The sequence below is a fragment of the Sciurus vulgaris genome (genome assembly GCF_902686455.1).
Source record: "Sciurus vulgaris genome assembly, chromosome: 1".
Taxonomy (NCBI): Eukaryota; Metazoa; Chordata; class Mammalia; order Rodentia; family Sciuridae; genus Sciurus; species Sciurus vulgaris.
The window spans coordinates 52584929-52599697 of record NC_136461.1 but is presented as its reverse complement, the minus strand read 5'-3'; the positions used below and the strand labels follow the sequence as shown (position 1 = coordinate 52599697).

Below are 14769 nucleotides of genomic sequence, written 5' to 3'. Positions count from 1 at the left end.
ACTGGGCCAGCACCCAGCTACACTTCTTCACTGTGGCTGAGACTTGGAAGCAGATAAAAGAGGGAGAGAGTTCATCAAAAGCTAGTCAGTTTTTCTGTGGAAAGGGACTTTAGCCAAAGTCCAATGAGAGAAAAGAAAATAAAAGTTTCAATGGCTCTGTTTGGGGTTCAGAGCAGGGAGTACTGTCCAGCAGAAGGACGCTGGCTGAAAAGAAGACACAGCCTCTTTGTTTTCAAATAGTGATTATGCTGCTGCTGCTGATGATGTTGTTAACCAACATTATTTAGCTCTTATGAATGTGCCAGGCACATTGCTACCTACACAGCAATGATCCATAAGACGGGTCATCATGATCTCACTTAATTTCAACATCCTTCTGATTTTTTTTTTTTTTTTTTTTTTTTTATGTAGTTTTAACAGACTGATTCTGCAGGAAACCAAAGAAGGTGGGGGGAAAAAAAAAAGGAAATATAACTTAAATTCAATCAATGTGAATTCTATAACAAGCTCCCCCCTAGGATTTCTTGGGTAATGCAGGTGAGAGAAAAGATAAAGGGGGAAAAGTTGAAGGTGATTAAGAACAGCGTTTTGTGGCATTTTAACTTGCTTATTCCCATCTTCCTCTCCCAAGTTCTTTGTGACCTTGAAAATCAGCAGCCTTGCAGTTACTGAAGGAGACGAGAGTGAGTTTGGAGATCCTCCGAAGGCTCATCTCCACAGAAGTGGCATGATGTGACCTGTCTAGGAGCTTTCTGGAAAAGCCCCATTCACAGGGCTTGTCTTTATTTGACTACACTTGGAGCGTCTCAGTGGGAAAAGCCCTGGTCCCAGGACATTTGTTGAAAAAAGCCTACTTGCCTGAGGCAGTGATACCAGTTATGAGAAACAGCAGCCTAGCCAAAAAGCTCAAAGTTCAAAGGGAGGAGGTGAGGAATGAGATGTCCATTGAGGCTTTGAAAAACCTCTGACATATGCCTGGGTTTTGAAGGGCACTCTTACAAGTCAGGCTGTGTGCATACCCAGGAAAGAAAGCCCTAATCCCCCCTCTCTGGCTATCTTTGAGGTCCTGCACCCAGTAGGACATGAAAGCAAAGGCACAGTTGTAAACTGCTGGGGTGCTAAAGGCATGCTCAAGCTTTCATGGAACCTTTTGATAAAGGATGGGTGACTTTCTGGTTTAAGGAAATCTCTGTCCAATCATTAACTGGTAAGAGCTAATTGAGCTAAGACTTCAGTATCTTACATGACAGAGAATGTAGACCATACAGATTTAGTCCAGGTAACACACTAAACAAATGGCAAGGACAATACACAGCACATCAGAAAAAAGACAATCAGACAATTTGATTTCCAGAGCTGCTATATTACATTTTAAAAATTTTATCTATTTGCTTTTATGTGGTGCTGAGGATGGAACCCAGTGACTCACACATGTGAGGCAAATGCTCTATCACTAAGCCACAACTCCAGCCCATCTTACATTAAGTATACAGTTTTCAACAAAATTTAGTTCTCTGAAAAGACCAACAAAGTTGGTAAATCTAAAGCTGGACTAGATAACCAAGGGGGTCAGGGGAAGACACAATTTACTTAAGTTCAGAGAGAAAGAAGGGATATCATTATGAATGTTTCAGAAATTAACAAAATAAGGGAATACTGTGAATAATTATATGCCAACAACTGAGATGATTTAAAGGAATGGGTATATTACTCTAAAGACAAACTACTAGAACTTACTCAAGAAGAAGTAGAAAGTTTAAATAGACCTATAAAAAGGTAAGAAGTTGAATTAACCATTTAAAAATTTCCCACAGTGGCTTTACTGGTGAATTACACCCAACGTTTGCATGAATTAACAGAATTCATTCCCAACTTTAAAAAAAAAAAAAAAATAGAAGACAAGGAAATAATTCCCAATTCATTCTAAGAGTTCCGTATTGTCCTGATATGGGAACTAGACAAAGATCACACAAAAAAAATACAAACCAATATCTTTCATAAACGCAGAAACAAAAATCCTCAACAAACCAAATGAAGCAGTATATAAAAGAATTATACACCATGGCCAAGTGGGAATTACTCCAAGGATGTAAACTTGGTTTAACATACAAAAATCAATGTATACCACACTAATATAATAAAAGACTGATAAAACTCTATGAACATCTCAGTGCACATAGAAAAACCCAACACCCTTTCATAATAAGAAACACAAAACAAAATAGGAATAGGAGGGAATTTTCCTTTACCTGGTAAAGGGCATCTATGAAACCCCACAGCTAACATCATACTCAATGGTGAAAGACCAAAAGCTCTCCTGTTTAGGTAAGAAAAAAGATCAGGATGTCGACTTCATTACTTCTAGTCAACATGGTTAATAAACTATCCTAAAATTCATATGGAATGCAAGGGACAGAGAAAAGAAAGAAAAAAAAAAGAAAGAAATCTAAGAGCAACATTGAAGGATATGATGGTCAGATTTATGTATTAACTTGGCAAGATATAGTCCCTAGTTATTCAGGAAATACCAGTCTGGGTGTTACTGTGAAAGTACTACATACTGCTTTCCAGAGTGGTCGCACCAATTTATAGTTCCCACCAGCAATGTGTGAGTAAACTTGGAAGGGAACCACTATTTGACCCAGTTATTCCACTCTTTGCTTTATACCCAAAGGACATAAAATCAGCATATTACAGTGACACACCACATCAATGTTTACAGCAGCTCAATTCACAATAGCCAAGCTATGGAACCAACTTAAGTGCCCTCCAATAGAGGAACAGATAAAGAAATTGTGATATATACACACAATGGAATATTACTCAGCCATAAAGAAGAATGATGATGGCATTTGCCGGTGAATGGATGGAACTGGAGAACATCGGCCTACGTGAAATAAGTCAATACCAAAGAACCAAAGGCTGAATGTTTACTCTGATATACTGATGCTAATTCACAATGGGATGGGGGCTAGGGAAGAGAGTGGTACTTTGGATTAGACAGAAGGAAGTGAAAGGAGGGGTATGGCAGTAGAAAGGTTAGTAGAATGAATTGGACATTACTACCCTATGTGCATACACGACTACATGACTGGTGTAAATCTACATCATGTACAACCAGAAGAATGAGAAGTTCTACTTCATTTATGTATGATGTGTCAAAATGCATTCTACTATCATGTATAACTAATTAGAACAAATTTTTAAGAAAATTACTTTATAGATGTGATTAACATCTATGATCAACTGGATGTAGGAAGTTGTCCTGATAATCTGAATAGGCCTGAGCCAAAAGTTGAGGGGTCTTAGAGCAGACCTGAAGTTTCCTACCTGTGGATTGCAGCATGAGCAACTTCCTGAGACTCTCTAGCCTGCTTATCTGACACTGTGCACTATGGACCTCAAACATGGCTCACCAGTCCACACAAGCACATAAACCAATTCTTTGCAATAAATCCCTTCATAGAAAGATATATATATATATTTATTTATTTATTTTTATTGGGAATTGAACCCAGGGGTGCTTTATCACTGATTCACATCCCCAGTCCTTTTTATTTTTAATTTTGAGACATTCTTACTATAGGGCCTTGCTACGTTGCCAAGGCTGGCCTTCAACTTGTGATTTTCCTGTCTCAGCCTCCTGAGACACTAGGATCACAGGAGTGTATCACCATAGTGGAATACTGATTGATATAGAGAACTTGTTTTCGGAGTTCAAAACTTCTACAAACCTATAGTAAGTAAGAATGTGTGACACTAGCAAAAGGATAGTGTAATCAAGAGTCCAGAAATAAACACATATATTTATGGTTAATTGGTTTTAACAGAGTGCCAAGACAATCCAAAAAAATCCAAAGAGTAGTCTTTTCAGCAACACAAATGGTGTGGGGACAAGTGGATATCCACATGCAAATGAATGAATCTGAGCTCTAACTCACACTACACGCAGGAATTAACTTGAAATGAACCAAAACCCTAAGTGTGAGCTAAAGCTTAAACACTAAAACACTTAGAAGAAAATATGCCCATAGATCTTCATGACCTTGTATTAGGTAATGATGTCTCAAAATCAAAAAAGAAAAAAAAAAAATAACAAGTTAGTTTTCATCAAAATTAAAAACTTTTGTTTTGGAGAACACTGTGAAGAAAGTTTAAAAAGGCAGTCCATAGAAAATATGGAAATATTTGTGAATTATATATCTGATGAGGGTATATAGCCAAGAAAAATAAAGAGCTCTTACAACTCAAAAATAACAAGACAGAAAACTCCAGTAAACAATTAAAAAAAAAAAAAATTGAGCAGTTATTTTTCCAAAGACATACAAATGACCAATGAAAACAAATGAAAAGATACTCAATATCCTTAGTCATTAAGAAAATGAAAATCAAAACCGTAAGAGGCCACTTCATATCCACTAAGATGACTAAAATAGGTACATAGATAAATAAATAATGAATGAATAAAATAGTAAGTAAACTTATTTATTTATTTTGTGGCACTGGGGACTGAACCCAGTGTCACATGTGTGCTAGGAAAGAAGTCTGCATCCATAGGCCTTTGCAAATTTTTAAAAAGGGTCTCATTAAGTTATTCAGGCTATCCTGGAACATTCAATCCTCTGATCTCACTTAAGAAACTGAGATCAGAGACCTGTGCCACCATGCCCAACTTAGATAAATATGTCTTTTAAAAAAGGAAAAAAATATATGAGAGAAGATATGGAAAAATTTAGACATCTATACTTCCTTTCTGAGAATATAAAATGGCTCAGTCCCTTTGAGAAACAGCTTTAGAGTTCCTCAAAAAGTTAAACACAGAGAAATCAAAAGCTGCAAGAACCCTACTCCAAAGTATATATCTAACAGATTTAAAATATACACTCCACAGAAACTTGCATGTGAGTAATGGTTGCAACATTTTTCAGAACGGGCAAAAAGGGGAAGGAACCCAATGTCCATCAACAGATGAATAGATAAACAAATGTGGTAAATCTATACCATGGAATATTATTCAGCCACGAAAAGGATGGAGTATGATACATTCTGTAATGTGGTTGAACCTCCAAAACATATGCTAAGTGACAGAAGCCAGCCACAACAACAAATGCAATATGATTCTATTTATATGAAAGAATTAGAATAGACAAATTTAGAGAGATAGAATGTAAGTTAGAATTAACCGCAGGCTGAAGCAGTTTCTTTTTGAAATGGTGAATATATTTTAAAATAAGATAGCAGCAAGGGTTGCATAACTCTCTTCTAAAAACACTGACTGTATACTTCGAAAGGGTATATTTTATGGTGAAACTGTATCTTAGTAAAACAGGTATTTTAAAAGAAAGGAAGAGTGAAAAGAGAGAAAAGAAGAGAAAAGGAAGGTATATGTTCTGGGACCATATTAAAAAAAAAGAACCACATAACATAAATTTAATAAGAGCAAGGAGAACATGTGGGACTCTATGCATCTTGAGACTCTGTACTCCAAGCTGGCAGAACCTCAAACAGCCAATCGTGGGACTCAGCTCTTCCTGCCCCAGGGAACACTTTTCTATGCTTTGTGCCTTCTGTCCTGGGAACAAAAGGTGCTTGCGATGGATAGTGCAAAGATTTTTGTATTGTTTCACTGCCAGAGCGGGACCTGGACACTGCTTCCAGTACAGGAAGGACTATAGTGGCAGAAACGCTTCAATAGGACCAGAGATAAATCAATCAACCTGTCAAATTCTTCCTCCCAGTTCCAATGCAATCAATTTTTGCATGATGAACTTATTTGCAATATTACCCAGCATCTATCCTCTTGTTTTGTACATTCAAACTGTGCTTCTGAAAGTTCTTATGAATTAGCATAGTAAACTCAGCAAGAGTTTCACATGGGTGAGAACATTTCACAATAAGAGTCATAGGTTGAATCCTGTCACCCTAAATTAGTGTGTGGATGTTCAAACCCCCAGTACCTCAGAATATGACTTTACCTGGAAATGGGATCTTTGTGGAGGTAATCGGGTTAATATGAGGTCTACAGGGTGGATCCTAACACCTACCACAGGTGTTTTATTTTTAAAGGGGGATATTTTGAGACACACACAAGGGAGAATGACATGTGAACCTCAAAGCTGAGAATAGAGTGAAGGACACCCAAGCCAGTAAAAGCCCAAAAGTGCTGGCAAACCAAGAATAGAGGAGCAAGCCTCCCCTGTGCCCTCAGCAGAACCCACCCTGCCAGCATGGTGATCTTGGATTTCTAACCTCAGTTTCCATTGGTTTAGCCGCGCGTTTTATGACACCTTGCTACAGTAGCCCTAGAAAACCAGCGATTAAACAGTTCTAATTATAGTGATGTGCCCCATCATGATGTTTTGGTCCGTGACAGTCTTGTTCATGACAGTAGTCCCTCTGGATCACGATGGGGCTCAAAGCCTCCTATTGCCTAGTGTGTCTCTGCACAACCTATTATTCAGGTGTTTGTGGGGATGCTGGTGTGCACACACCCACTGTGCTGACTGCCGTATAAAAGCATAGCACATAAAGTGGTGTGTGGCATGTCATGAGGATAAACATCGGTGTTGCTGGTTTACGTATTTATTAAATTATTCGTTGTCATTTTAGACTGTACTCCTCCTTCTTATAAAAAAGGTTTATTGTAAGCACGCTGTTACCTTGGCAGCAGTCTCATGATGTCTTACTTGTGTGTCCCGACTGTATCAAGAGGCCACATTGGGGCTGTGGCAGTGGCTCAGTGGTAGAGCGCTCGCCTAGCATGTGTGAGGCATTGGGTTCCATCCTCAGCACCATATATAAATAAATAAATTAAATAAAGGCATTCTCTCCATCTCTAACTACAAAAAAAAAAAAAAAACTTTTTTAAAAAAGAGGCCACATCATGTGAGTAACCTGTACCACAGAGATTTATGTAAATACGTGCTCTGCAAGTTTGCCCAACGATGAGATTGCCTAACGTCACATTTCTCAGAATGTATCCCCTCTGATAAATGACACATGACTATCCTCTTAAATTCTCACACAGCATGGTAACATGTTCAGATGACATGGATTTATATGATAAAATTATAATCTTCTGTTATATTCTGTAATAATGATTATTCATCATATATGATCCCGTTTCTGTTTGAACATGGCATATGAAGTTCATAATTTATTTCCAAATTTAAGTATCACCTTAGGAATTTTTCTGGTACAATTGCTACTGACTGAGGGAAGTGAGGTTTCTCCCAATGAAGATAGGTTTTTAAAAGTAAGAATTAAAATGACTCAAGAAAGTTTGTCTTATTTGGCATTATTGTCAATAGAAGATACACTAACTAAACATCTTGTATAAAACAACATAGGTAATACTTTTGCTGAAATGAAGGCAAAAATTTTTATGGAATGAATACATACTTATCAATAAATTATATATACTATTTTGGCCCATGAACAGAATACCCAGACAAGTAAAGTAATGATTAGTCACTTTTGATAGCTGCTGGCTTCCAGTCATACTACATACTTTTAATTTTGTTGTTTTGAAGGTATATTTGTCAATGTGGGAGGATGGGACATATTCATTTCACAGTTTTACTAGCTTGATGTAACCTCTTAAATATTTAGACATGTGGTATGTGGGTTTCCACTAGTATTCATGCCCCAGGTCCTAGAATGTTAGGGGTGGGCCAGGATCTCCCAATGGCAGCAGAAATAACGCCTGAAGCAATGAACAGACACCAGACTAAAATCTGAAACTCGCTCCTACTCTAAACCAACAGCATCCCGAGAGCTTCGTGAGAAAACCTGATGCAGTCCCTTCGAGGGAGTGACAAGAGCCTTCTTGGCCCATAATCCAAGAACCCTTCGCTCCTGCCAGGCTTCCTACACCTGATACATGTCACTGTCCTGATTTTCTTCATGCTAGATTGTGGCGTGGACATGCATTTCATTTTTCCTAGTGATTCTGTGATGCTTTTAAATAAACAGCGATTTATAATTGGACTTCACGTTTATCTTGGAAAAAGTAGTGTACAATTTAACAAAAGACCTCGGAGGGATCCTGGATGTTGTGATATCTTCCAAGGCTCTCATTTTGTTAACTTCTGCCCATCCCCTTTTAGTCAGGCTTGGCTTCTAACTGGGGACTCTGAGGACAGCGATGGGAACTAGCATTCTATTTGAGATTAGGGGTGGGCCAGGAAGTAGCAATGACAGCAGAAATAAAGTCTGAAGCTATGAACAACCGCCAAACTAAATTCACAGGGTAAGGGGTGGTGGTTGAGGCAGGCAAAAAAAGCAGACACATCACGGGTTCCTAAGGGAAAGAGACAAAGAGCATCAAAATGACAACGAGGAATACAATCAAGATGGAGACTGGCCTGCAAAAGGCCCCGTGGGATTTTCAACATAGACTGCATGTTTGTGTTAAGTCCCTCCGAGCAAACATGGTGCCACACACTGCATGCTGTTGCTGGATAGTGAGCAAGCAGCAGCAGAGGTGCCGGATGGCAGCAGAAACTTTCGGTTGTCACCAGGCCTCTTTAAGGGACTTTCATACCCACTCTATGGGCATTGGTTCACAAAACCATTAAACTAGGTATAAATTAAAAACCGTGAGAGACTTAGACTGAGTTCATCAGAAAGATGTCATCGAAGAAAGAACAAACACTACCAGAAATAAGGAAATGTGAATGTTTAACAAGCTACTTAGATTACAACAAATAACTGATGCAGATTCCGCAGGCAGAAAGTCAACAGCCCAGGGCTCACCAGGATAGGCAGATTAGAGGACCACATTAATCAGCCTGCATGCAGATTATCAGCCACATTTGAAATATAGATTAATAGGAACAACTAAGGTATCAGGGTGGGAAGTATTTTTACAGCCAGTAACAGAGGTTTTAATCTTTGTTTAAATAAGACTTCAAAAGGGTTTCACATATAACCAATGGTGAGATTATTAAACAAAACAAAACAAAACAAAACAAAAGGCTTCCAAAAAGGTAAGGCAGAGTGACCAAAGTTCCGACCTGTTCTAAAATCAAGCAACACTTTCTACCTGGGCAAGCAGAATGTAATTAGCACTCGGCTGATTTTAAAGACTCTTTCACAGTTGCCTTTAACTGCTGTTGAAGTAGCAGAACAGTGTGGCTGAAGGCCAATGTTTATTTTTACCCATTACCTATTTTATTAATGGGATTGTGGGCCACTGGGCCTCAAGGCACACACCAATGTATTAAAATACCCCACACTGTAATTAAGTGGCACAGAGGGGATTAGGGCAAGCTAAGCGGCTCTTAAATTTGCCCTGGGTGCGGTCGAGGCCAGACATGTTGGTGTTCTCATGGTGGAACCAGGGAAACCTACTTCAGAAGAATACAAAATATGGAGGGTACTTTCTTGCAGAGCAAAGGTTTGAATAATTAGGTCTTTCTCCCCAAATAAAAATAAACATAAAGAAAAAAATATCCCAAAAGGATACTTTCAGAGTGGAAGATGAGAATCCCTTAAACCAGAATAAACAAATGCATCAACAATTGTATCCCTTAAAGAAGCAAAATCTTTGACTCCATTAAAAGAATCTCAGAATGAATCCAAATTCCATAAAATTCTTTATCCAAGCATGGGTCTTTCATCCCTATGTGAACTAGAACTTCTAGTTCTTTGAAGGGAATAAAAAAATAAAGTGATCACCTAATTGTTGTCCTGTTTAATAAAGTATCAGAAGGTTTACAGAATGTACAGCAGACCCTTTTAGCAGGGAGTAAAGGTTCCTAAACCATTACTCTATCATTTTTTGTTTGATTTTTACCACATCCATTGTTGCCACTAAACGTTAGATTCATCTTAAAATAGAAATGTAATAAGACTTTTGCTTTGATCTTTCAGATTCAACATTACCACGCTTGAGATTGCTGCCAGTGCTGATTTCCTGTGAATCTTCATGTCAGAGGAAAAAGCAAAATGGAATGATATTTGCAAACACAAAGTGTTTTGGACCAAGCAGAGAACAACGTGGCCTTTGCCCTAGAAACCAATGGGGAAAATGCTTAGAAAGGACAAGAAAGGAGATTCAAAGTACTTACGAGGATCCTGGACTTGCAGTGGGAGGGGGTCCTAAAGAAATGGAAAGAAACACAAAAGAAAGAGTCAGTCGGGATAATTGGAGGGTGAGTATGGGTGCAATCAAACCATTACAAATTAAAGTTCTCAAGCACCTCAAGGTGATATTTATTTTTCTGGGATTTATTGGTTTGCTCCAGCTCCCCTCTCCAACAACCTCTGTGAATAAAAGCGTACCCGTGAGAACATGTGTATATCCCACAATTCGGGGCTGAAAAATGCTAAAATATGAGCCAACAGAGTGCATCCGCAGAGCTGCCGGGAGCTTCTAATAGAAGGCTGAGTGGCTGCATGAGGATGTCAATTGCAAAAGCAAGAGGGGACTTCCAGTCTACGCCCCCAGTGTCTCAGGACAGGGAGCATCCTCACTAGGAAGAGCTCCATGGCATGGTGGTAAGGATCAGACAGAACTGGACCCCATTCCTGCTCTGCTCTTCACAAGCCAGGCCATCCTAAACATCTTAATGAACTCCAGGGCCATGAATTATTTATTTGTAAAATGGGTAGAGCTGTGCCAGCTTTAAGATTATACCACCTAGTACATTCTCAGAGGGTGCTCATTTCCTCCTTCCTTGCCCTCGTGAACTCTGGTTGTCCCAGCATGTTGGGTTGGGGGTCAAAGGCCATCCCCAGTAGGAGGTTACTTACCAAACTTGACGAACAAGACACCGGTGGTAGAAACCACCTTCTTGCCATTTGTTGCCACACATTGGAAGTAGCCTGTGTCTGTGGTGTCGAGGTTTCTAATCCGCAGCCGAGAGCCATAGTTGGTTGCCCGGAAGGAGATTCTTCGGGGCTCCTGGACCACAGGTGCATCATTTTTGAACCAGCGGATGGTGGGAGGTGGATTTCCAGAGACTTTGCAGTGCAGTTCTGCTGTTTGCCCCAGGGATGTGGTGATGTTATTCATTGGTTCATCCAGGGTCAGATAGGAATCTGTGGCACAAGGGGAAGGAAGTAAATGAGAGGGGTTGGAGAGAACCTCTAAGCAACCTAAATTGACTCCATTGTTACAGAATCACAGAGACAGAAGAGGGGGAATGTGGAGAAAGAGAGGACTGACTCAACAGCATGTACCAAGACCATGACTGCTAACCATCATCCCTAGGGTCTACCGCTTGAAGGGCAATTTGTTACTAATCAGAATAAAAACTCCAAGTCCTCAAATAACTACATGGTACCCATGGTTAAGTGTACTTTTTAAGCTAAGACAAAATCAATTTTGGTGCTTCAGATTATAAAAATAATACATGCTCCTTGTTGTTAATTCCAACAATAGAAGATTGGGGGGGGGGGGGAGCAAAGTTTTCCTAAAATGTTTCCACCCTGAATTTACACTTTTCTTAACCTCAAGCAAACATCCTTCCAGTTTGGCCACTTTTGATAAGAAAGAAATCATCAAAAACTAGAAAAAGTAGGAGTGACACATTTATATCTATATGACATAAGACTAAGAAGTGTGCTTGAAACCTTCCTGTTGATGACATAAGGTTTATGTCAGGTCAGGTATTATGTCAGTTGTTAACATGTTACAGCATATAATTCTTCCCTGTATCTATCTGTATCTATCTTCAATTCAATATACAATTTTAATGGAGATACAATTATATTCCATGTAATGTACAAATCAACGGTTCCAAAAGTGTTAAAAAATGCATATGCCCACATAACCAATGATCCTGGTTTTTTTTTTTTTTTTTTTTGAGGGGGGGTACTGGGATTGAACCCAGGGATGCTTAACCTCTGAGCCACATTCCCAGACCCCTTTTTTATATTTTTATTTAGATACAGGGTCTTGCTGAATTGCTAAGTGCCTCACTAAGTTGCTGAGGCTAGCTTTGAACTCACAATCCTCCCGCCTCAGCCTCCCGAGCTGCTGGGATTACAGGTGTGTACCACCATGCCTGGTTAATGCTCCTGTCTTGACAGAACTTCCATGTCAGACAAAGTACCCTGAAATCTTTTGTAGTCAATACCTGCTCCCAAATACTCCCTCCTTTGTCTCCCCTAGGCAACTACTATTCTGATTTCTATCATCATAGATTAATTTTGCCTATTTCAAAATCTCATATAAATGGAATTATGCTATAATTGCATTTGGCTTCTTTTGCGATTTTATTGTATCAAAAATTTTAATAATGGAATAAGTTTTATTGAAGATTATTCCTCTATAAATACTGTTATAAAAATCATACTAAATATTAGTTGTGGAACCCAGTGATGAAGAAAATAAATTTGATATTAAGTTCACTGTTTTAAAAAACTGCTCTACTATTCACATAGACAGTTTCCTTGGTTTGGCTCTTGCATGCATCCTGACCATGCATTCTTGGGTGGATTCTATGTCATACTTTCCCATTGCTCTCTGTCTATCCCTAGTCCCAAACCTAGGATGCTTGCTAAGCAGTTCTTCACTGCTACATTACAGCAAGCAGCTGCAAGGCAGGCCAGAGAAGGTTCTAGTCCCCCACTGCACCCTTCAGGCATCACAGAGCCCAGCAGCAGCATCCAGCAATTCCCTGCAGGGATGGATATATTTTATGAGCTGCAGTGATTGGCAGCCTCTAATCACACATGGCTTACAGAGCTCATGAAATATGGTTAGAGGACGGAGGAACCAGATTTTTAAACATAAACAACCACACGTGGCTAGTGGCTACTGTATCGGACAGCACAGGTGGAACACAGTAGATTTGTTGAATTTAATGGAAATTTATTGGAGAACAACACTTTCAAGCTCCTTAACTGGGTTATTTAATTACTCAAATGCCTATAAAATGAGTTCATAAATGCTAAAAATAAATGATTCATTATTTGCTTTAATTTTCCACCAACGAATTGGGAAGGGGGGTTGCTAAAATCTGGAGCATGCACATGTGTGAATGGCACTTACCGTGTGCATGCAGTGGAAGAGAGACTAAGCATGACCATCATTCACTGTGTTACCATAATAACAGTTTTCATCTCACCGAAACCAGTGAATAATTATTTCTCATCACACAATCATGGTTCCATAAATGATTTTGCTAATGCCTTGCTTTCTTACATTTATATTCCACTCTCTAGCTGAGAGCATTTTCTATACAGAGACCATGATTCCATATATCACATATATGAATATGTATAATACATATATATGATATATACACATCATTTTTTATTTACAATACATATATTTTTCAATCCTTGAATGTATTTGCTCATGAATATAATCATACATGTTCCTTAGATGTTTGAGGTATGCCCAGAGGGTAGGGAGCTATTATTATAGCTTTAAACTCCATTTCATGCTTCAATAATGTATAACTACATAGCCTCTGAAGAGAGAAACTTAGACATGCAATCGCTTAATAACAATATAAGCATAGTTATTAATTTCCATTGGATGGATTCTGGAATTTAATTGGCTGGGTTTGAATCCCTGGTCTTCCCCCAGCCTATCTGTGTGAACTTGGGCAGGTTATTTAACCTCTCAGTACCTCAGTTTAGCCGACTGAAAAACAGGAATTATGGGGTTCCACCTGGCAAAACCGTTAGTGAAAGATTAAATCAGGTAACGCCCATGAAGTACTTAAAACCAGTGTTTGGTGAAACATAAGCACACAAAAATGTTAATTAATGTTGCTACTATCATTTTTATAATAATAACCTCTATATAATACTTTGCAGATTACATAATGTTTCCACAGCCTCCATCTCTTGTTATCCTGTAACACCTAGTTCAGTAGGAAAGGCACATTAATTGACCAGGAGTCCCAGGTGCAGATGAGAAAATTCTGACTCAGAGATTAGCTGACTCGCCCTGTGGTCACACAGCAAACTGCCCAAAGCTTCTGTCATGAATGGCCTTCAATTCTCAGTTCAGCCTCGCACCTACACCAAATCCAAGGGAGGCAGTAGCAGCCAAAACAGCAGCAATAACAGACCGTCTTGTAATGATGCCATACATAGGGGGTTTATTTTAGTATTTACCCATTTAGTAACTCTACAAGGGACACTTGCTATGGCTGCTTTACGTGGAGGAAACCTGGGATTAGAGAGGGTAAGTGACTTGCCCAAGGCCTTTTGGACAAACTAAGATCCAATTCACATCCTTCTGGTTCCACAATCTGGCTCTTTTCGTTTCATCAAACTGCTTTGGCACTTGAACCCAACCGAGGGCTGGGCACAGAGCTGGCATTGCTCCCTAACTCAGGGTGGGCCCCACTTCCAGGCCTGGGCTCTTCCCCCAACTCCAGGCAGGACTGTCTGACCAGGGTTTCTGAGCTTCGGCCATGGTTCCAGCTGGTGTTTCAGTGTCCCTTGGCGGCCAGGAATCTTGCCTGACCTGCTCTGTACAATGTCCATATTACACCCATCTGAAAACAGAAAGAGGGGTGAGGGCAACTGGAAACCAGAGTTTCTGGAGAGAACAAAGGAAACAAACAGACCTTTGTGTTTCTGAGTAACGGAGCCTTGCCACAAACGGAGATTTGGTCTTGCCTTCTCTCAGACAAAGGAGGAGACTGGCATTTGTTTGCCATCTGTAGCTGCTCACTTAGCACGCAGGACTAACAAATGGTCTGCTCTTCAGCTGGGCAAAGACCAGAAGCATCAGAACAGCATTTTGCCTAAACGACAGGAAGGCATTCTGTGCTGGGAATAAGTAAAGTGAAAACG

The 14769-nt window shown here is 39.5% G+C and overlaps 1 protein-coding gene across 2 annotated transcripts in view; it reads right to left on the bottom strand.

Annotated features, from left to right (window-relative positions):
• Positions 1–14769, bottom strand: part of ROR1 (receptor tyrosine kinase like orphan receptor 1) — a 415961-nt gene that overhangs the window by 108419 nt on the left and 292773 nt on the right. For both annotated transcript variants that reach the window (XM_079130945.1, XM_079130944.1), the window contains exons 3-4: positions 10759–11046; positions 10074–10104 (exon numbers count right to left, since the gene is read on the bottom strand). In XM_079130945.1, the coding sequence (XP_078987071.1) occupies positions 10074–10104; positions 10759–11046 (319 nt within the window). The remainder of the gene's footprint in view (positions 1–10073; positions 10105–10758; positions 11047–14769) is intronic.